The sequence below is a fragment of the Schistocerca serialis genome, chromosome 2 (genome assembly GCF_023864345.2).
Source record: "Schistocerca serialis cubense isolate TAMUIC-IGC-003099 chromosome 2, iqSchSeri2.2, whole genome shotgun sequence".
Classification (NCBI taxonomy): Eukaryota; Metazoa; Arthropoda; class Insecta; order Orthoptera; family Acrididae; genus Schistocerca; species Schistocerca serialis.
This window is the reverse complement of record NC_064639.1, coordinates 800,149,965-800,172,429: the sequence shown is the minus strand read 5'-3', so window position 1 is coordinate 800,172,429 and position 22,465 is coordinate 800,149,965. Positions and strand designations below refer to the sequence as shown.

The following is a 22,465-nucleotide window of genomic DNA, read 5'->3' as shown; positions in this document are numbered from 1 at the left end:
CCACACAGAAGGCCCTTGTCAAATTTCTGACTACACCATCTACAAGCTTTGTGAAGGTGATCCTGTCTCAGAAGTACAACATATTCTCCACTTCCAACTGAAATCCACAGGCCCTCCCCAAAACTTCTCTGCAGAGCCCATCTTGCTCATCTCCCTAATGACACCCCAAACATAAACCTTCTACATGCTTCCCAAAATCTATACATGCAACAGTCCTTGACAACCCATTGTAGTTGATTATTGTGCTCCCACTGAAAGAATTTCCATTACTGTTGACCAACACCTCCAACCACTTATTTGAAACCTAGCCTCCCACATCAGAGACATTACCCACTTCCTTCAATGACTGTCTGCCAAACCCACCCTTTAACTCCTGGAATCCTACTCAAAACTGTTGATATCACCTCCCTATATATCAATAACCCTCATGCTCATAGCCTTCCCACTTTAGAACACCACCACTCCCAATGTCCTTCAAACTCTAAACCCGCCATCTCATTCCTTATACACCTTAATTACTGTATCCAGACTTACAACGATGTTTTCTTTGAAGAGAAGATATACGAATAAATCCACAGTGCAGCCATGGATACCTGCAGGGCATCCTCCTATGCCAACCTATTTATGGACTATCTAGTGGAAACCTCCCAAGCTATGCAAAACTCCCAACCCCTAGTCTGGTTCAGGTTCATTGATGATATCTTTGTGAAATGGACTCACAGCAAAGGCATCCTATCTCACTATTTCATAACTTCAACACCTTGGACATTGACCTCAACCTCTCTGATGGCACCATCCACACCTCTATACACACTAAATCCATTAACCACCAACAGTATCTGCATTTTGACAGCTGCCATGCATTCCACATCGAAAAATCCCTCTACTACAGCCTTGTCACCTTTAGACAATGTATCTGCAGTGACAAGAACCCCATTACCCAGTGTGCTGAAGGTCTCATCAATACCTTCACAGTCAGGCACTATCCCTCTCCCACATGCCTAATCCTCCCACCACCCCCAAGAATCAGCTACAAAGGAGCAACCCTCTCGTCACCAAATATCACCCTGGACTGGAACAACTGAGCATTATCTTACATCAGGGCTTTCGTTTTTCCTCTCCATGACCTCAAATGTGGGTCATCGTAAGCAAGATTCTTCTCACTATTCCTAAAGAGGGGTTCCATCACCCACCCAACTTACACAACATCCTAGGGCTCTCCTACGTCACTCCCGTTCCCAACCGCTTGCCACAGAATTACTATCCCTGTGGTAGGCCAAGGTGCAAGATCTGCCCAATTCACCCACCAAGCATTTTCTACTCCAGTTCTGTCACAAGTTTATTTTACCCCATCACAGGCCAGGCCACCTGTGAAAGCAGTCATGTCGTGTACCAACTCTGCTGCAAACACTGTACAGCTTTTTATGTCAGTATGACTACCAACTAACTGTCCATCAGGATGAATGTCCACCACAACACTGTTGCCAAAAATAAAGTTGACCTCTCAGTGGCACAACATGCAGCTGAGCACAACACGGTCAATTTCAGTGGCTGCTCCATGGGACAAAGAGGAGAAGATTAGTTGTTAACATTCTGTTGATAAGGAGCACAAGCTCACATTAGGGAAGGATGGCGAAGGAAAGTAGCTGTTCCCTTTCAAAGGAACCACTGGCAGATAGAGTGTCCTTTAGAGTGTCTGTATATAGTCAATGAGGCAGGTACTCCATGTGCACAAGTAGATTCTTGACCACAGAGCTGCAATGACCATATTTAAAAACAGTATTTATGGTACTTAAGAAGCAGGTCTCCTACAAATAATGATATAGGCAAGACCCCATATGAGTAGCTGTAAATTTCATCAATAAGATTGAGAATGACATATCTCTTAAACACAAATTTACAATGAGGATTTGATGACTCAATATTACTCAGTAAGATTTGAATCCTTCTGGCAGTGAATAGTGTTAATTAATTTCAAGATAATATCATTTGCTCTTAAATGCCACATACATATATGAGATTCCTGTTAATATTCAATGACACAACAAAGTCAGTTATTTACATCAGAAGCTTTTATTCCTAATAAGTCGAATAATTTGATTTACGTTTATGGTGGAAGATTTTTATTCAGTTATTCTGTCATGTCAGTCACCAAGAAACTGTGTTACAAGTTTAACAAGGCTATAATCTACAGCCCTCGGGAGAGCCTGTAACTCCTAGAGGGCGCGTCCCCAGGTGGCGGATCGGGGAACGCCTCCCAGATATGGGTGGTAGGAGGGAAATCAAATACCTCCCGCGGACCAACAGGCCGGGCAGAGCAAGTTCGTTAGCTGAAGTGAAAGCAACTGCTCTAGGGGTAGGCATCCCCGAAATCAAGACCCTGGTCCTCCAGGTTGGGGGTTGTGCTTAGGGCCAGCGACCCTATCACAGGATCCTGTAGGAGAAAATGGATTGCTACGAATCAGAATGACAAGAATGCTGGGCCACCAAACTTGATGACGAACTTGCAAAATTTAAAGGTTATGAATATGGGAACATGGAATGTATTAAGTCTCTATAGATCAGGATCACTGATAAATGTCATACAGGAACTTGAAAGGTATAAAATGGATTTAGTTGCAGTACAAGAAACCAGATGGACGGGTAATGGAAGTATAAACAAAAATAAGTATACAATAATGTATGGGGGAAATGATACACAAATACATGCACTAGGGACAGGATTTATAATAAACAACAAATTGTTACCTTTTATTAGGAAATTTGAGGCAGTGAATGAAAGGATATCTCACATTACGATTCAATGCAAATATAAGACTTTAAATGTTATAAATTGCCATGCTCCAACAGAGGATAAAGAGGACAATATTAAAGAAGAATTTTACAACAAATTGGAACAGGTATATGATACATTCTCGAAAAATTCAATTAAAATAATTCTAGGAGATTTCAATGCCAAGTTAGGACATGAAAATCATTATAAACCTACAATTGGACCTCATAGTCTACATCAGCAGAGTAATGAAAACGGAACAAAACTTATTAGCTTTGCCACTTCCAAAAACATGTTGATCAAAAGTACATATTTTGCACATAAAGATATACATAAACAAACATGGGCTTCAAGAGATGGCATTACAAAAAATCAAATTGATCATGTATTAATCGAAAAACAACATCATAAATGCATACATGATATCAGAAGTCAAAGGGGAGCAGACTGTGATTCGGATCACTTTCTTGTAAAAGCCAAGTTCAAGATCTCACTCTCAAGACATAAATGGTCTAAATTAAATGGTGTTCCTAGGTTTAATACAATGAAACTGAAAAACCCAAACATTCTCAACCAGTACATTAGAGAATTAGAAACACACAAACCTGAAGTGGAAAGTAAAATTAACAATGATGATACTAATCAAGCCTGGAACGCTCTGAAAGAAAATATCACACGAGCAACTACCTCAGTTTTGGGACATTTTACTACAACTAAGAACCCCTGGTTTGATGCCGAGTGCTCGAACGCTATCGAAGATAGAAAATTAGCAAGGGAAAAATTCCTACAAAAACCAATAACACAAAACAAACTTATTTTTGAAGAGAAACAGAAACTTGCCAGGAAACTCATTAGGAAAAAGAAAAGGGATTTTATGAATTACAAATTAAAAAGAGCTGAGAATGACCGTACCACAGACTCCAGAGGATTTTTCAAGAGCATAAATATGTTTAAAAGTGGGAATATAAAAAATTATGGACAGTTCATAACAGACCCAGATGGCTCCTTGCTAACAGAAAGAAGTGACATTGCTAACAGATGGAAGGAATATTTTAATGAGTTACTAAATGCTCCAACTATAAGCGTCTCTCAGGAAGATGACAATGAATATCTTACTGCTGACCCATCGGACGAAGAGCCCAGCTTAGCAGAAATTAAAGAAAGCATCAAGAAGCTGAAGAGACATAAAGCTCCTGGAAGTGATGGTATAGACACAGATATATGGAAGCTCAGTAAATTTCCTTTTGTAAACTGCTTACACAAAATCATCACCAACATCTGGAAGCAGGAACAGGTCCCACATGATTGGAAAGAAGTAGTTGTGTGCCCTATATACAAGAAGGGGGACCCAACAAATTGTTCAAACTACAGAGGAATTGCGTTACTAAACACAACATATAAAATTCTGACAAATATACTGTTAGCAAGGATAAGCCCTTACGTTGAAGACTCCCTAGATGATGCCCAATGTGGATTTAGACCTAACAGATCGACTATTGACAATATATATGTCCTAAGGATGTTGGGTGAAAAGAAATATGAATTCAATCAAAATGTACATATGCTTTTCATTGATTTTAAAAAAGCTTTTGACAGTATCAACAGGGAATATTTATGGAAGTGCATGAGGCAGATTGGCATCCCTAACAAATTGATAAATTTAATAAAATCTTGCACTTTAAACTCAAAATACAAAATAAAAGTAGCTAGCAAACTTTCTGAAGACTTTGAGGTTAAAACTGGAGTCAAACAAGGGGATTCACTCTCACCAGTTCTTTTTAACATAGTAATCAATAGAATAATCCAAAAAGTAAAGCTACTACAAATTGGAGCACAACTGGAAAGCAAAATTAACATTGTAGCATACGCTGATGACATTGCATTATTATCTGACAGTGAGAATGATTTGAAGCTTCTTACAGCACAATTAATTAAAGCCACAAATGGCACAGGCCTCCAGCTGAATACAGACAAAACAATGTACTTTATCTTATCCCGCTATCCATCAAATAATAATGTACTGCAAATTAATAACACAGCTTTCACAAAGACAAATGAATTTAATTACCTTGGTACAATAGTAACCTCTGACAACTCCATAAAAATTGAAATAGAATCACGAATTCAGAAGGCTAACAAATGCTACTATAGTCTCTTGACAGTTTTCAAAAGCAAGTTAATTTCTAGGAACACCAAACTACAAGTATACAAATCATTGATTATACCAGTACTCACCTATGGATCTGAAACCTGGACTCTCACAAAAAAAGAGGAAAACAGATTAAGAGTATTTGAACGAAAAATTTTGAGAAAAATATTTGGACCCATAAGAGATAGGATCAGTGATGAATGGAGATTGCTAAATAACAATGAAATTTACAAATTATATAAAGACTCCGATATAGTGGCCAAAATTAAAGCCAAAAGACTGAAATGGATAGGGCATGTCATCAGAGCACCACCAAACAGGACCATCAAGAAAGTGACTGAAGAGATTCCCACCGGAAGACGACCTCTTGGACGCCCACGCATGAGATACTTGGACAATATTCAAGACGATCTCAGAAAACTAGGGCATGACAGACAGTGGCAAATTACTTGTAAAGACAGAGCAAAGTGGTTCAACATTGTCCATTCTGCAGCAAAAAGCCTTCATGGATTGTAATGCTTAATAATAATAATAATAATAATAATCTACAGCGAAGAAGATATAAGGACGACCCAAAAGTAATGATACTACCTTACTTGCAGGTGGAGGAGCAGCAGTGATTGATTCTACCCTTAGGTGCAACTACTTCACATTCTTTTGTACCTTCGCAAGATGTGGTGAGCACTATGTTGTCATAGTGCTCACCACATCTTGTGAAGTAAAAAGGTGTTTGTATAAAAATAAATTATATTAATATATGTGTGCAGTGTCCTCAGAATCCAAAAGAAGAAGGATCAGTCACAACAAAATATGACAAGCTATTATTGCAGATCCAAAAGAAGAAGGATCAGTCACAACAAAATATGACAAGCTATTATTGCAGGACACTATAGAGTTGGTCCTGCAAAATCACATAATGTTCAAAAATGGTTCAAATGGCTCTGAGCACTATGGGACTCAACTGCTGTGGTCATAAGTCCCCTAGAACTTAGAACTACTTAAACCTAACTAACCTAAGGACAGCACACAACACCCAGCCATCACGAGGCAGAGAAAATCCCTGACCCCGCCGGGAATCGAACCCGGGAACCCGGGCGTGGGAAGCGAGAACGCTACCGCACGACCACGCGATGCGGGCTCACATAATGTAAAACCATGTTTTTCAATAAACAAAAAACCCACTGATGATGGCACAGAGGTGCTGAAACACGCCATGTGGGATTAGCCAAGTGGTCTAGGGCGCTGCAGTCATGGACTGTGCGGCTGGTCCCACCAGAGGTTCGAGTCCTCCCTCGGGCATGGGTGTGTGTGTTTGTCCTTAGGATAATTTAGGTTAAGTAGTGTGTAAGCTTAGGGACTGATGACCTTAGCAGTTAAGTCCCTAAAGATTTCACACATTTTGCTGAAACACATTTGCGTAAAATGAAAAAGCAGTGTGTTTGCAAAAAGGAGGAACCCATATCCTATAATTTAATTGCAAATGCGGAAAAAAGGATGACAACTGCAGATTCAAAAGATGAATAGCAAAAGAGAGATTGTATAATTTTACCATATGTGATGGAAGAAATTATTCTGGTTATGTAGCAGTCATCAAATGAAGTTGTGGCAATGTTGGTAGTTGACTCATCAATTGTGAACAGTGAAATTTGATGTGGTGTGTGACATCTTTAGTTTTTTAGTTCTTAGTCTTGTTGTGCAAAGTGCGGAATTCTGTTTGTGTCACATGCTGCAAAGCGTCAGTTAAAAGTGTGATAAATGTATGATGCTCAAACTACTCTCAAATCATTCAGTGTAGAATCTTAGCTTGTCAAGCAAACAAAAATCCCATAGTGGTGACCCCGTGAAGTGAGCACAACATTAACTTGGAACTTTCAGCAGTGTCACACCAATGACATTGACAACTTCTGCTGCAAACAATAACTGCTAGCAGGAGCAACCTCTGTCCAGCATGCGAAACACACAGCAAACCATGGAATGTTTGGCATATGATCAATCAGAGCAGCTTTTGCAACTCCACCAGCAGTGCAAAGTAGGACACTCAGCCACAAAAAATTGTCCCCATTCTGACCGACAAGACTGCAGTTGTGGTTCATGCAAACCAAAAAGCACAGCAGGTCTGCTTTGGCCCATAAATACAGTGGCATAGACGGGTGCCACATGGGTGCCCAAGGCCATGCTGTGGATTTGTTTGTATACCTTCCCTTCAAAGGAGACGTAGTTGTAGGTTAGGATGAAGTTAGTAAGATGTATGAGGAATGAGGTAGTGGGTTTGAAGTCTGAAAAACATTGGGAAAGGTAGTGTTCAATAGTGGTAAGACTATGGGCATGAGATGTGTTGGTGTATAGAAGGCATGAAGGAAGTAGTTGGTAGCTTTGAAGTGGGAGGCTAGATTATGGTTCAAATGGCTTTAACCACTAAGGGACTTAACATTTGAGGTCATCAGTCCCCTAGACTTAGAACTACTTAAACCTAACTAACCTAAGGACATCACACACATCCATGCCCGAGGCAGGATTCCAACCTGCAACTGAAGCAGCAGCGCGGTTCCAGACTGAGACGCCTAGAACCGCTCGGCCACACCAGCCGGTGCTAGGTTATGGGCGATTGGTTGGAAGTGTTGGTTAATGAGGGCAAAAAGTCTTTCAGTGGGAGCACAATAACCAGACATAATGAGGCGTTCGGGATGGCTGTGTTTGCAGGGGAGCATGTAGAAGATGGGTATGCGGGGCATCATAGCGGTGAGGAGGGAAATGGATTCAGGGGAGAGGTTCTGTGAAGGGCCATAGGATTGAAGCAGGGATTTGAGGTTGTGTTGGACTTCTGGGATGGGATGACTCTGGCAGACTTTATAGGTGGAGGAGTCAGATAATTAGCAGAGGCCTTCTGCCAGGTAGTAATTGCAATTCATAACAACAGTGATGGAACCTTTTGCTGCAGGCAGGATCATTAGGTCAGGATTATTTTTGAGGTCATGTATGGCTATTCTATTTTCTGCTAAAACATTGATGTTCTGAGGAAGGAACTGGCGGAGGATGGTGAGGCTAAGCTGGAGGTAAGGAATTACTGGAAGTTGACCAGTACGTGGTTAGGTGGTAGCAAGGGAGGATCATAGTTGGGTGGTGTTACGAACTGTAAGAGGAGGGTTCAGTGTTGGAATTAGTTGGCTTTGGTCAGAGGGATTGGCAGCAAAGAAGTGTTTCCATTGCATTGATCAGAAGGAAGAGAGTAGGTCTTTTTCAAGTGCAGCATGGTTAAATTTGGGTGTGGGGCTACAGGTGAGACCTTTGGATAGGATAAAACTTCTGTGGATCGAAGGATTTTGATGGAAAGGATAACAACAGTGTTATGGGCATCTTTTGGCTCTGGATTTGGTGGGGTGTTGTTAGGGAGACTTGGGGGATGTGGCAAATTGAAAAGGTTAGGTAGGCAGGGTTTTAGGTGCTATGAGGAGTGGACAAGGAGGAACACTGTTGGTGTGGTACGGGTTGGAAATTGGTGCCTTGAGGCAGCAGTAGGATGTCTGAAGTTTGGATAACTTATGGAGGTGGTGTCTGGAATGCCCCCCCAAGTGCTGGAGAGCAAGGCATTCCATTTCAGAGATGTGATGTATGAAGCAGGGATTACACAGTAGCAACATTTTGCAGAGGTGGCAGAGGAGGTTCTGGGATGCCTGTGCCATGGAGAACATTTTTGCACTACCATGTCTGTGACATGCTTTGGGCAGCATTTAAGAAATCGGATGCATGACTGAGTTTTAACAACGGAAAGGATACTTTCCTGAACTGGTGCAGAAAGGTGAAGCAGGGTCCATTGTGGCAGGAATGGTGTAAAAGAAATGAGAATGGTGCAGAAACAGAAAAATATGTCTTGATGTTTCTGAGAGGAGCTGAATAAAAGAAAAGATGCATAAAAATATGTAAAAAGACACGAAAAAACTCTCACATATACCAAAAAAACCCACAGATGTGTAAAAATATGCACAAATTTGTAAAAATATGCAGAAATGAATAAAACTGCATTAAACTCTGTAAAAATATGCACAAATACATTAAAAATGTACAGAAACATGGGAGAAGTGGAACAGATGAGGTATGGGAGTATGTGAGTTTTGCAATAAGAGTAGAGGGGGGGGGGAGGGAGGGGGGATGGATTACGTTGAAGATCCAAGTTCATGTGGTAGGGCACGTGTGGAAAATAAAACGCTGAAGCATGTCAGGAAGAGGGCTAAAGTGGGGTCAGTAGGAATATGTGTGATGTCCTTAGGTTAGTTAGGTTTAAGTAGTTCTAAGTTCTAGGGGACTGATGACCTCAGATGTTAAGTTGCATATTGCTCAGAGCCATTTGAACCATTTTAACACTTCAGTGTTGTTCAAACTTACAGGTAACACATCTAGCAGCCCACCTCTGAATTGCTACAGTGTCTTCCTTTAATCCAACCTGGGGTAGATCCCAAACACTCAAGCAGTACTCAATAATAGGTGGTAGTAGTGTCCTTTGTGTGGTTACCTTTACAGATGAACCACACTTTCCTAAAATTCTCCCAATAAACCAAAGTCGACCATTCACCTTCCCTACATGCCTGATCCATTTCACAGTGGTTTCCAACATTACACCCAGATATCTAAATGACTTGACTATGTCAAGTCTTATGCTACTAATGCTGAATTCAAACACTGTGGGTTTGTTTTCCCTACTCACCTGCATTAACTTACACTTTCTACACTTAGAGCCATGTGTCATTCATCATAACATCTAAAAATTTTGTCTAAGTCATCTTATATTATCCTACACTCACATATCTTCAACACCTTTCCACACACCCAAGTATTGTCAGCAAACAGTTGCAGATTGCTGCCCACCCTGTCTGCCAGACTATTTCTGTATACTGAAAATAATTGCAGTCCTATCACACTTCCCTGGGGCACTTCTGATGACACGCACGTTTCAAACAAACATTCGCCATTGAGGGACAACATACTAGGTGCTACTACTTAAGAAGTCTTCGAGCCACTCACATATCTGGGAACCTGTTGCATATGTCTATACCTTTTTCAACAGTCTGCACTGTGGTATCATGTCAAATAATGTGCACCAAGTCACTGTCAATGAGCTGATTGACATATGGCATGATGTTATCTACACATTTGTTCACAAAATGAACTATAGGCTTACTGTGAACAAATATTTTGGAGGGACTGGCTGATTCAAGCAGACATATTTGTTTCAGACCACTAGCAAACACTTGGCAAACAGCCATCTAATAAACTGTCATCACTTGCAGTCTCCAATGGAATACTGCCACATTCTTGATCAATTTCTGAGTTCCTAAAGTCAGGATCAAACTGGGGATCTTTACTGTAATCCATTTTTGAATGCACTGACTAAACAATATGGAACAGAAGCTGAGAGCACACTCTTGTTGAGCACACAGTTAAGGCAATATATAGTGACAATCTCAACCAAAACCTTATTGGCAGGCTACAAATACCAGACTGAATGTTCTCTAGTGGTTCAACACTCAGCTGTCAGCCCTGCAGGGATATATACAAGGTTTTAGTTTTCCAAATACACATGAGATAACATGGGAATTTTTATTTAATGGTTAATTGTTGTTATTTGTCAATGTACTAGACAGAGACTATGCGATAGTAGCTTCTTTTTAGCTTCTCTTTACTGTAGTGTTTGTTGAATCATTCTACATCCTTGAACATCCTCTTTTATGATGAACATCATCCTACATGATGGTAATTAAAAAACATGATTTATCTGCATGAGCAAATAATGTAGTGAAATTCATAACAATAGTTCACATCCAGAATGTAAATTGATTACATGGGCAGCAGATTGAGAGATTAAACTGGTGGTAGACTGCACAGTGTCTGTGAGGCAGCAGAGCACAGGACAGTGATCTACCAAAACCAAAAGGACAAAGAATCAACTTTGTCTGATGTTCCTGCAACGTTTATTTACAAACATTTTGTGAAGCACTGTGAGAATGTACGCTTTATCATTTAGGAACACTTCAGAACACATTTTTACTTTATAGTTTACTGATTATAAAAGCTTAAAAGCCCAGTATGTTTTTCTGTGCTTTAAAATGTCTATTCATCTGCAAGTGAGTTGTTTTAGTCCTTACATTTGGTTTATTGTTCCCATGCTGAAATTCCTGTTATTGCAAGAAAATCACCACAGGTACCAAATAAAATTCATAAAGGAAAACAATTGGAACAATAATGGAAAGAAAAGATAATGTTTATGATCAAATTAGTATTGCTTGCCACTCCTTTTACTACTATTAATTTTTTTAACTAACATTGTCCTCCTCCTAAATCACATTTGGTACCTATGTAGGCTTGATATTAAGCTTCCTGAAAACACACACATTCACTCCTCCTATTTTACTTGATTGAATTTTTCTGACATTGATACGTTCTTTACTACTTTGATCTCAGAAGCAAAATAAATGTTTTTCAAACAATGAAATCATTGATAGTAGCACCACTTAGCCCACAGAATAATAATTTCATGAACTAAAATTTTGATTTTAAAATACCTGAATGTATGCCAATACGTAGTTTCAGAGTTTCACCAGCTCTATGAGGAATTTTGAAAGATTTTATTCTTGTGAGTAGGTGCAGTGCCATTGAAGCTATCTCACCCGCATGTCGGTCACCATTACGCACAGGTAGACCACTTACTACCATGTATGCATCACCAATAGTCTCAACTTTATAGACATCATAATTGGAGATAATTGAATCAAAGCAAGTGTACAGATCATTCAGCAAGTCAACAACCTGAAAATAATAAACAGTTTTAAAAGATATTCACTAAACAGCTTGCGGCAGTACTAAATTTCTTAACTTCTTAAAATAATGAACTCATACGAAGGGGAAATTTTAATTTACATTTTCTGGAGGAGAGTCACTCAAGAGTCTCTTACCACTCCTTATGATCTCATTCCCTTAGTACAGTTTCCAACCAGGGTTATGGGTACCAGCAGCACTACTATTGATAACATTTTAATAGATACTACCACACTATCAAATCATAGTATAAATCCAGTATTTAATGGCCTTTCAGATCATGAAGCCCAGTTGCTTACATTTAATACTGTGGGGTCTGATCCAACTAATAACAGGAAGTGGGAAACTATACGAATAATAAATGAAACAGGAATTGCAGTTATAAAAAACTGTTTGAGGAATACAGACTGGAAAGTTGTATACAATTAATCTGGGATAAATGAAAAATATAACTGTTTCTCTTTAAGAAACTTGGTATTTTAACTACTATTTCTCATTGATGTCCTTTGTTGTTTCCAACATGTCTCTTTTTACACAAAATTGTGCAAAACATTATTATAATACCAGAACCAAAAACAATCTGTATAAGGGCAAAAAAAGCTTGATATTAGTATAAAAAGGAGTCAAATACATGGGCACTCATATATTCAATAAATTACCACAGCATGTCAAAGGTGTTGTAACTGATAAAAATCAGTTTCAGAGTGAATTAAAGCATTTCCTGTTGGCCAACACCTTTCTACACCATCGATGAACAGCTTCACAAGGATTATAGCTCATAACTCCGTCTGCATTAGAATTGTAAAATATCCCTGAATCTGAGAAAAAAAAAAAAAAAAAAAAAAAAAAAAAAAAAAAAAAAAATCCCAGAGACTCCTCTCCAAGGGATCCATGGAAAATGATAAATGTAATGTAATAGTATAGATGAATTTCTAAGCCAAAATGCATAATACCTCCTGAGTATGCTTAAATCTATTTTTATGGCCCTTATGGTCTTAATCATCATTCTTTGTCTATCTACAGTGTAATTTAAAAATTGAAATTTATTTATATCTGTATGTTTAACTGTATATTCATTCAGAAGTCAAGTATGATAACTCATACATAAAGTTATTTGTTAGCTAATCTATATTTGTATGATAAGAACAATGTACTCGTGCACTAAACAATAATTTGTAAAAATTTGAGTCGTTCTATATCCAGAGGTATATTCTCATATGGATCTACAGAAATCGAAATAAATAAATAAAAAAAAAAAAAAAATGATATATTCCCCAGAGTATAACTAAACTAGGACATCATTTATTTCACGTTTATTTGCAAAAGTATTTTCTAGGTTCTCCAGGTTTACATCAACAGAATAGTCATGCTAGAAATAAATATTAACAACGCCATACAGCCATGACAGAAAAGCCTCTCTTTCCATTATCCAATGAAGATAAACTCTAATTTCAAACTAAAAAACTATAGCCTATTGTTATCTCCATCATAGAATTTTTTACAATAAAACTTGCTGCTGCACATAGTCTATTACTTCTAAATAGAGCCGGGCTCAACAAACCCATCCAATAATGTAACATCAGTAGTGTTACAGGTCTTTACTCCATTAACAGCTGCAGATAGATTGGGGTTTAACACAGGATATTGTTGCAAAACCTCCTGATTGTGAAATTTATCCTACTAGCAATCCAGCTCCTGTTGGTGAAATATTGGTTTTGAAAGTTTCTTCCAAGTACAGCAAATTGTGCAACTAATCCACTAAAATGAATGGCTTTTAACATTAAAAAAATTACTATTAAAATGGTAAAATTGAAAGCTAAGACAATGTACTGTCACCACAACCTACATTATTCAATTGCTAAAATGGGGACTGGATCCCTGTTGCAGGTTGTCTGTCCAGTCGGTTCCAGGGGCAACAAAAATTTAATTTTTAGTATATCATACAGTTATCAGAAGAAGTTACAACTTTAAAATGCTGTCATTATCTACTCTTCAGAGGTATAACCTTATGTAAAAGGTTTAACATGATAAGTCAAGTACTCAAGTTAAAAACAGTGGATACTTCTTGAGGCACCAATTACCCAGACTATATTCATCCAGTATTTCAGAATGAGAGCACTTGGTGACTTCCAATAAACTTTACACATAATTTCAAACACTTTCAAAACTTTTTTCACTGACGTGGCCCACAAATAATGAAAAGAAAATGATTCTTACTCACTACAATTTAGCTGTTCATGGAGTAAAACATCAGCATTGGGTATGATATTTTAATTATTACTGGTTTACTACTAACCCTGTTTGCAGACAATATCTACATGTACCACTGAATTTACCTGCAAAATTGTATCATTGTATCCTACACAATTCAGGAGATATGACATCAAAAACATGTCTGAAAATGTACTTTTTATTAAAATAGAGCACAGGTTACCAACCTACTCATTCACTGTTTGATAATGAGAGTTGTTTTATACATTAAAGTTCAATTCTTTGAACGATTGGGAGGGGGGAGTATTACTGGTAATTTAAACTAAAGCAGCAACACTAGAATAATAGATCCTCTTCTCTCTCATTCACAGTTTTCAAAATTCATTGTAACATGAGGCAAGTGAACTATAGTCTGACTAAAATTATTTGTAGTATACCCTAACCACATCCAGTTATCAACAGTGGAAATTATAACATCCAAAGAGCAAAAACCATAAGATTGAACACAAGCCAGAATGTAAACTGCACTTGTAGTCAAGAGATCAGATAAGAAGACATTTCCCTAAATGCTCAAATGTCTAGGTGACTGAGTATCTGCATATCAAGTTGCTAAGCTAGTAAACACAAAAATTACTTCAGACAGTTGCCACCTTAACTTGGTGCCTTGGAAAACCAAAGCCTCTCTTCAGTACACATGGTGTGGATGCCCCGTTGAAGGCCGTCATACCTAGTTTGCTGGCTGCCAGCATCATTGGTTCCGCATCTTCCACTGCCAAGGCATTATCAGCAGGTGCAGATATGAAATGCATCCACCTTTAATGGGCAGTAAGGACAAAAGAACCCTGGTTTATGTCTTAATTGTCTGTGGGGAGGAGAGGGAGAAACTGGAAGCATGGCCAGAAGTTCAAAATATGCCAACAGTACTTCAACATGAAAGGTACTAAATGTGATTATTAAGATTAGTATGACATGAAGTGTAGATCTCAGGAGTCAGGCTGCCATATTTAGAGACTTACATCAATTTTGTAATATTTTTATTTCATGTTTCTGGTCACTTTAAAACTAAATTTATTATATTACTTCATACTTTGTCATTAATGTCATTTCAATTTATCAAGTGCAAAAACATCTCTGGTACTGATTGATACTTACACGTAAATTATACACATTTCTCATTTTGAAATTCTAGAATACTTTTCACAAGAACTGAAATTAGTTTTAATTTGCATTCAGGTTAAAAAAATAAAAAAAAAAAGAGAGAGAAAAAACTGAAGTACACACTGGGAACATTTTCCATCCAATAACTTTCATGGTATAAATGATTTTGTAAAATGTATTGTTTAACTTAATTTGTAAATTTCACTACTAAAAATCAATGAACCAAGCAATACTTTTTATTCCGACATAAAAAGAACAAATTACTGCTTAATACTTTGCCATCAGTTTGTGAATGCCAACATGATTTTGATCAGAATCCTCAAATTTTCTGTCTGCAATAATGGATGACGTCAACAGTAGTTACTGAAATGATATGTAAGTAGTAATGAAATAGCCATGTGGAAGTGAGTTTTGTAACAGTTTTTGTGCATGAAACCTGTGCCAGTTGAAGTGATAAATATGTGATTGCAAAAGCGAAACTTCATGTCAATCTAATTATTTAAAATATCTCTTGGCATACCCATTCATTAGCTGTGCTGTGAAGATCATTGAAAGCTGCAGCAAATTTGGTGAAGCAGATAGTCTCAATTATTTTAGTCACTGGAGTTCACCAAGAAAACAAAGATGATTATTTCCCACTAACTGTTACACCCACAAATACAGGGTATTAACTTGAGATAAACTGGGATTGCACCAATTTGCCACGGTTACTTCAGCCATGTTCAACATGCTGCGAAGGAAGCATTGGAGGGAGTGGCTCAATTTTCAGTGGCTGTTCCTGCCACACGGTGGATGAGGAACACCGTGTGATCTCATGTCATAATCAGGATGTACTGGGCAAATTTCATTGCCTCATATGCCTGTGTGGGGGGGAATTGATGTCACCCATACAGGATCCTCCCCCTGTGAACCATGGACCTTGCCGTTGGTGGGGAGGCTTGTGTGCCTCAGTGATACAGATAGCCATACCATAGGTGCAACCACAACGGAGGGGTATCTGTTGAGAGGCCAGACAAATGTGCAGTTCCTGAAGAGGGGCAGCAGCCTTTTCAGTAGTTGCAGGGACAACAGTCTGGATGATTGACTGATCTGGCCTTGTAACACTAACCAAAACGACCTTGCTGTGATGGTACTGCGAACAGCTAAAAGCAAGGGGAAACTACAGCTGCAATTTTTCCCGAGGACATGCAGCTTTACTGTATGGTTAAATGATGATGGCGTCCTCTTGGGTAAAATATTCTGGAGGTAAAATAGTCCCCCATTTGGATCTCTGGGTGGGGACTACTCAAGAGGACGTCGTTATCAGGAGAAGGAAAACTGGCGTTCTACGGATTGGAGCGTGGAATGTCAGATCCCTTAATCGGGCAGGTAGGTTAGAAAATTTAAAAAGGGAAATGGATAGGTTAAAGTTAGATATAGTGGGAATTAGTGAAGTTCGGTGGCAGGAGGAACAAGACTTTTGGTCAGGCGAATACAGGATTATAAATACAAAATCAAATAGGGGTAATGCCGGGGTAGCTTTAATAATGAATAGGAAAATAGGAGTGCGGGTAAGCTACTGCAAACAGCATAGTGAACACATTATTGTGGCCAAGATAGACACAAAGGCCATGCCTACTACAGTAGTACAAGTTCATATGCCAACTAGCTCTGCAGATGACGAAGAAATTGAAGAAATGTATGATTAAATCAAAGAAATTATTCAGATAGTGAAGGGAGACGAAAATTTAATAGTGATGGGTGACTGGAATTCGGTAGTAGGAAAAGGGAGAGAAGGAAACATAGTAGGTGAATATGGATTGGGGTTAAGAAATGAAAGAGGAAGCCGCTTGGTAGAATTTTGCACAGAGCACAACTTAATCATAGCTAACACTTGGTTCAAGAATCATGAAAGAAGGTTGTATACATGGAAGAACCCTGGAGACACTGACAGGTTTCAGATAGATTATATAATGGTAAGACAGATATTTAGGAACCAGGTTTTAAATTGTAAGACATTTCCAGCGGCAGATGTGGACTCTGACCACAATCTATTGGTTATGAACTGTAGATTAAAACTGAAGAAACTGCAAAAAGGTGGGAATTTAAGGAGATGGGACCTGGATAAACTGACTAAACCAGAGGTTATACAGAGTTACAGGGAGAGCATAAGGGAACAATTGACAGGAATGGGGGAAAGAAATACAATAGAAGAAGAATGGGTAGCTTTGAGGGATGAAGTAGTGAAGGCAACAGAGGATCAAGTAGGCAAAAAGACAAGGGCTAGTAGAACTCCTTGGGTAACAGAAGAAATATTGAATTTAATTGATGAAAGGAGAAAATATAAAACTGCAGTAAATGAAGCAGGCAAAAAGGAATACAAAAGTCTCAAAAATGAGTTTGACAGGAAGTGCAAAATGGCTAAGCAGGGATGGCTAGAGGACAAATGTAAGGATGTAGAGGCTTATCTCACTAGGGGTAAGATAAATACTGCCTACAGGAAAATTAAAGAGACCTTTGGAGAAAAGAGAACCACTTGTATGCATATCAAGAGCTCAGATGGAAACCCAGTTCTAAGCAAAGAATGGAAAGCAGAAAGGTGGAAGGAGTATATAGAGGGTCTATACAAGGGCGATGCACTTGAGGACAATATTATGGAAATGGAATAGGATGTAGATGAAGATGAAATGGGAGATATAATACTGCGTGAAGAGTCTGACAAAGCACTGAAAGACTTGAGTCGAAACAAGGCCCCGTGAGTAGACAACATTCCATTAGAACTACTGACGGCCTTGGGAGAGTCAGTCCTGACGAAACTCTACCATCTGGTGAGCAAAATGTATGAGACAGGCGATATACCCTCAGACTTCAAGAAGAATATAATAATTCCAATCCCAAAGAAAGCAGGCGTTGACAGATGTGAAAATTACCGAACTATCAGTTTAATAAGTCACGGGTGCAAAATACTAACGCGAATTCTTTACAGACGAATGGAAAAACTGGTAGAAGCCAACCTCGGGGAAGATCAGTTTGGATTCCGTAGAAACATGGGAACACGTGAGGCAATACTGACCCTATGACTTATCTTAGAAGCTAGATTAAGAAAAGGCAAACCTACGTTTCTAGCATTTGTAGACTTAGAGAAAGCTTTTGACAATTTTGACTGGAATACTCTGTTTCAAATTCTGAAGGTGGCAGGGGTAATATACAGGGAGCGAAAGGCTATTTACAATTTGTACAGAAACCAGATGGCAGTTATAAGAGTCGAGGGACATGAAAGGGAAGCAGTTGTTGGGAAGAGAGTGAGACAGGGCTGTAGTTATCCCCGATGTTATTCAATCTTTATATTGAGCAAGCAGTGAAGGAAACAAAGGAAAAATTCAGAGTAGGTATTAAAATCCATGGAGAAGTAATAAAAACTTTGAGGTTTGCCGATGACATTGTAATTCTGTCAGAGACAGCAAAGGACTTGGAATAGCAGTTGAACGGAATGGATAGTGTTTTGAAAGGAGGATATAAGATGAACAACAAAAGCAAAACAAGGATAATGGAATGTAGTCGAATTAAGTTGGGTGATGCTGAGGGAATTAGAATAGGAAATGAGAAACTTAAAGTAGTAAAGGAGTTTTGCTATTTGGGGAGCAAAATAACTGATGATGGTCGAAGTAGAGAGGATATCAAATGTAGACTGGCAATGGCAAGGAAAGCATTTCTGAAGAAGAGAAATTTGTTAACATCGAATATAGATTTAAGTGTCAGGAAGTCAATTCTGAATGTATTTGTATGGAGTGTGGCCATGTATGGAAGTGAAACATGGACGATAAATAGTTTGGACAAGAAGAAAAAAATGGTTCAAATGGCTCTGAGCACTATGGGACTTAACTTCTGTGGTCATCAGTCCCCTAGAACTTAGAACTACTTAAACCTAACTAACCTAAGGACATCACACACATCCATGCCTGAGGCAGGATTCGAACCTGCGACCATAGCAGTCACGCGGTTCCGGACTGAGCGCCTTAACTGCGAGACCACCGCGGCCGGCTGGACAAGAAGAGAATAGAAGCTTTCGAAATGTGGTGCTACAGGAGAATGCTGAAGATTAGATGGGTAGATCACATAACTAATGAGAAGGTACTGAATAGGATTGGAGAGAAGAGAAGTTTGTGGCACAACTTGACTAGAAGAAGGGATCGGTTGGTAGGACATGTTCTGAAGCATCAAGGGATCACCAATTTAGTACTGGAGGGCAGTGTGGAGGGTAAAAATCGTAGAGGGAGACCAAGAGATGAATACACTAAGCAGATTCAAAAGGATGTAGGTTGCAGTAGGTACTGGGAGATGAATAAGCTTGCACAGGATAGAGTAGCATGGAGAGTTGCATCAAACCAGTCTCAGGACTGAAGACCACAACAACAACAACATACAGGATGACGACCCAGACATGACTCCTGATGTGACAGCTGACTATACTTCTTTCTGGTTGTAATTGGTTTCTGTTTCTCATGCACCTTTCATCTCTGATAGCGACCTCAAAAAGTTGGCGACCCTTGTGCTAGACTATCACGTCTTCTGTCCATCCTGGTTGACACCCAAACATGCGGACCCAAACCAACACACTCTTCCTGAAACAGGGTGTAAAATGGGACTCTAGGGGTGGGGGTAGGGCACAAAACAGATCTATCAACGTACAGGGCCACCATCTACACAGAAGCTCCACTGGACTAAGCCCATTCACTGAGATGGTATGATACATGGTTAAGAAATGCAAAATAGCCTCCTCCACTAAAATTGTTTTCTCTGCCTTCCTCATTTGGATATTGAAAATCTGGATCATCCACTCCATCTCTGAGATGGATGCTGGATGGAAAGAAGCAGTGATCAAGTGGTAGATACCACTGCAACAACAGAATGTCTGAAATTCCAATGCTGTAAACTGGCTGCAATTATAGCATGACTGGTGCATCCTCTACGGCAAAAATAGTTCTGAGTGCCCTGATGGTGTAGCCTTCGGTAATGGTGCACATTGTGCTATATAGGGGAAGTTTGGCACTACATTCACCAATATCAACCATATCTCCCCAAGAAAGGGATTAGCGAAATCCACATTTACTCTACCCCACAGCTGAGTTAGTTGAGGACACGACAAAAACTTTTGGGGAGGGGTTGCTTGGTCCAGCAAACAGGCATGACACTGCCTCATTGCACTTTCAATATGAGTGCTTATTGCAGCCCAATATACATGCCACCGAGCTAATGCTTACATGTGAGCATCCTCCAGTGAGAAGAACACAGCAACTGAAGGGTGCGTGGAAGGAGTGAGGTAGGAACTACAACACAGCACTCATCATCCTCCGTTGTAAGCAATGACACTCCATGATGTACATCGAGGCCACTCTTTCATACTTATATAAGATTGAAAATTGGGATGGGCATCCTTAGGAAGGTGCACAGGCCATTCAGATTGAACTGCTGCCACAATGCTGCACAACGGTGGGCCATGAGTTGTGGCTAACGCTACTTCCTCCGTGATGATAGGAAAATCTTGGAGCATCATGTCTAACACATCATGAAGCACAAAAAAACTGTTTCTTCCCTATCAGACTCTGCATTGGGACCCATGGGCAACCTGGACGATGCATCAACATTCGCATACTATATGGTGGGACCAAAAATGGATATCATAAAAATAACTGCCAAGAAATAGCACCCAATGTGCAGTCTCTATGCTGTCTTGTCACTTAGCCTGCAGGCTGAACTATGGTACCAATCATTTATGACCCATGACCATGTGAAATTTGGTGTGGTACAGGAAACACAAAACTTCTTATCACCACATATTATGGCTAGCACATCCTTCTTTATTTGCGAGTAATTCTTTTGGTTAGATGAGAGGGGCTTAGAAGTGAAAGCAGTCATCTGTTCTGACCTGTCCAGACTTCTGTGGAACAGTACAGCACCAATCCCATACTGCAATGCATCAGCAGTCAGTATTAGGCTTTTCTTGGGATAACAAGTAGCAAGGCAAGGAGCAGTGAGTAAACAATGTTTTAGCCACAAGAAAGATCACTGACAGCCGCGGGGGATTAGCTGAGCGGTCTAGGGCGCTGCCGTCATGGACTGTGCGGCTGGTCCCGGCAGAGGTTCGAGTCCTCCCTTGGGCATGGGTGTGTGTGTGTTTGTCCTTAGGATAATTTAGGTTAAGTAGTGTGTAAGCTTAGGGACTGATGACCTTAGCAGTTAAGTCCCATAAGATTCCACACACACAGATCACTGACAAGTATTAAGCCAAACAAATTTTACACCTTTCTTATCAAGCTAATTGGTGGGTTGGGAGACCTCTGCTGCATTTGGTATGAATTTGTTATAGTCATTTACCTTGCCAAGGAATGACTACAGTACCTTCAGTTTCCAAGGTGCAAGTAATTTATTAATTGCCTCAACATGGTCGTCGAGTGGTTTAATGCCCTACCTACTTAAGGCATGCCCTAAATACCTGACATTTGGTGCAAAAAATTTACACTTTCCCAACTTACAATGCAGACCACTCTCCTCCAGTGCCTGAAACACTGCCCGTAAGTTTAGCAAATTTTCTTTCCTGGTGGCACCCATGACAAATCATACAGATAAGTTGCACACTTTGAGACATGGTGAACTTTCTGCTCAATAAAACGTTAAGAAATTCTTGGGGCTGATTCAACATCAAAAGGTAACCCAGTAAAATTATAGAGCCAAATTGCATATTAATAACGGGCAACTTCTGTGACTCATCATCGAGAGGCAAATGCATATAGGCATCTCATAAATCAGTCTTCGAAAAAGAGTGTCCACCAGCAAATATCACCAATAACTCCTTGGTATGAGGGATTAGATAAACCTGCATCACACTCTGGACATTAATTGTGGATTTAGAATTGTCACACAGCCAAATCGCCCAACAGGGGTTTTTACCCACAACTAATGGCATTGCCCACAGACTCAATGCTACAGGCAAAATAACCCTGAAGTCCTTCAGTCTGTCTAATTCAGCTTCACTGACATCTCTCACAGCAAATGGCACAGATCAAACATGGGGCTACCGATGGCTTAAGCTAAATTTGGGCAACAAACTGTCTGAAAGGGTGTATACGTGGACAACGAAAAAAAAAATCCCGGATTTCTCCCAGATTTCCCGGTTACAAATATGCTTTCTCCCAGGTGAAAACATGCTTTTCCCTGTTAACTCTTGGGACTGTATAACATATCAGTCCTTTGAATGGTTATGGGTTTATACATGGGCGTAGAATTTTTCGGTGCTTTAGAAAATGAAACACAGGGAAAAAAAACACGTTTTGGAAATATCTTTGATGAGATGAGTAGCAACATGTAAGCTGCATATTTTCGTATTACGA

General features: G+C 39.5%; 1 protein-coding gene across 1 annotated transcript in view; it reads right to left on the bottom strand.

Annotated features, from left to right (window-relative positions):
- Positions 1–22,465, bottom strand: part of LOC126456431 (guanylate cyclase 32E-like) — a 566,897-nt gene that overhangs the window by 106,851 nt on the left and 437,581 nt on the right. The window contains exon 20 of the mRNA XM_050092180.1: positions 11,477–11,720. Coding sequence (XP_049948137.1) covers positions 11,477–11,720 — 244 coding nt within the window. The remainder of the gene's footprint in view (positions 1–11,476; positions 11,721–22,465) is intronic.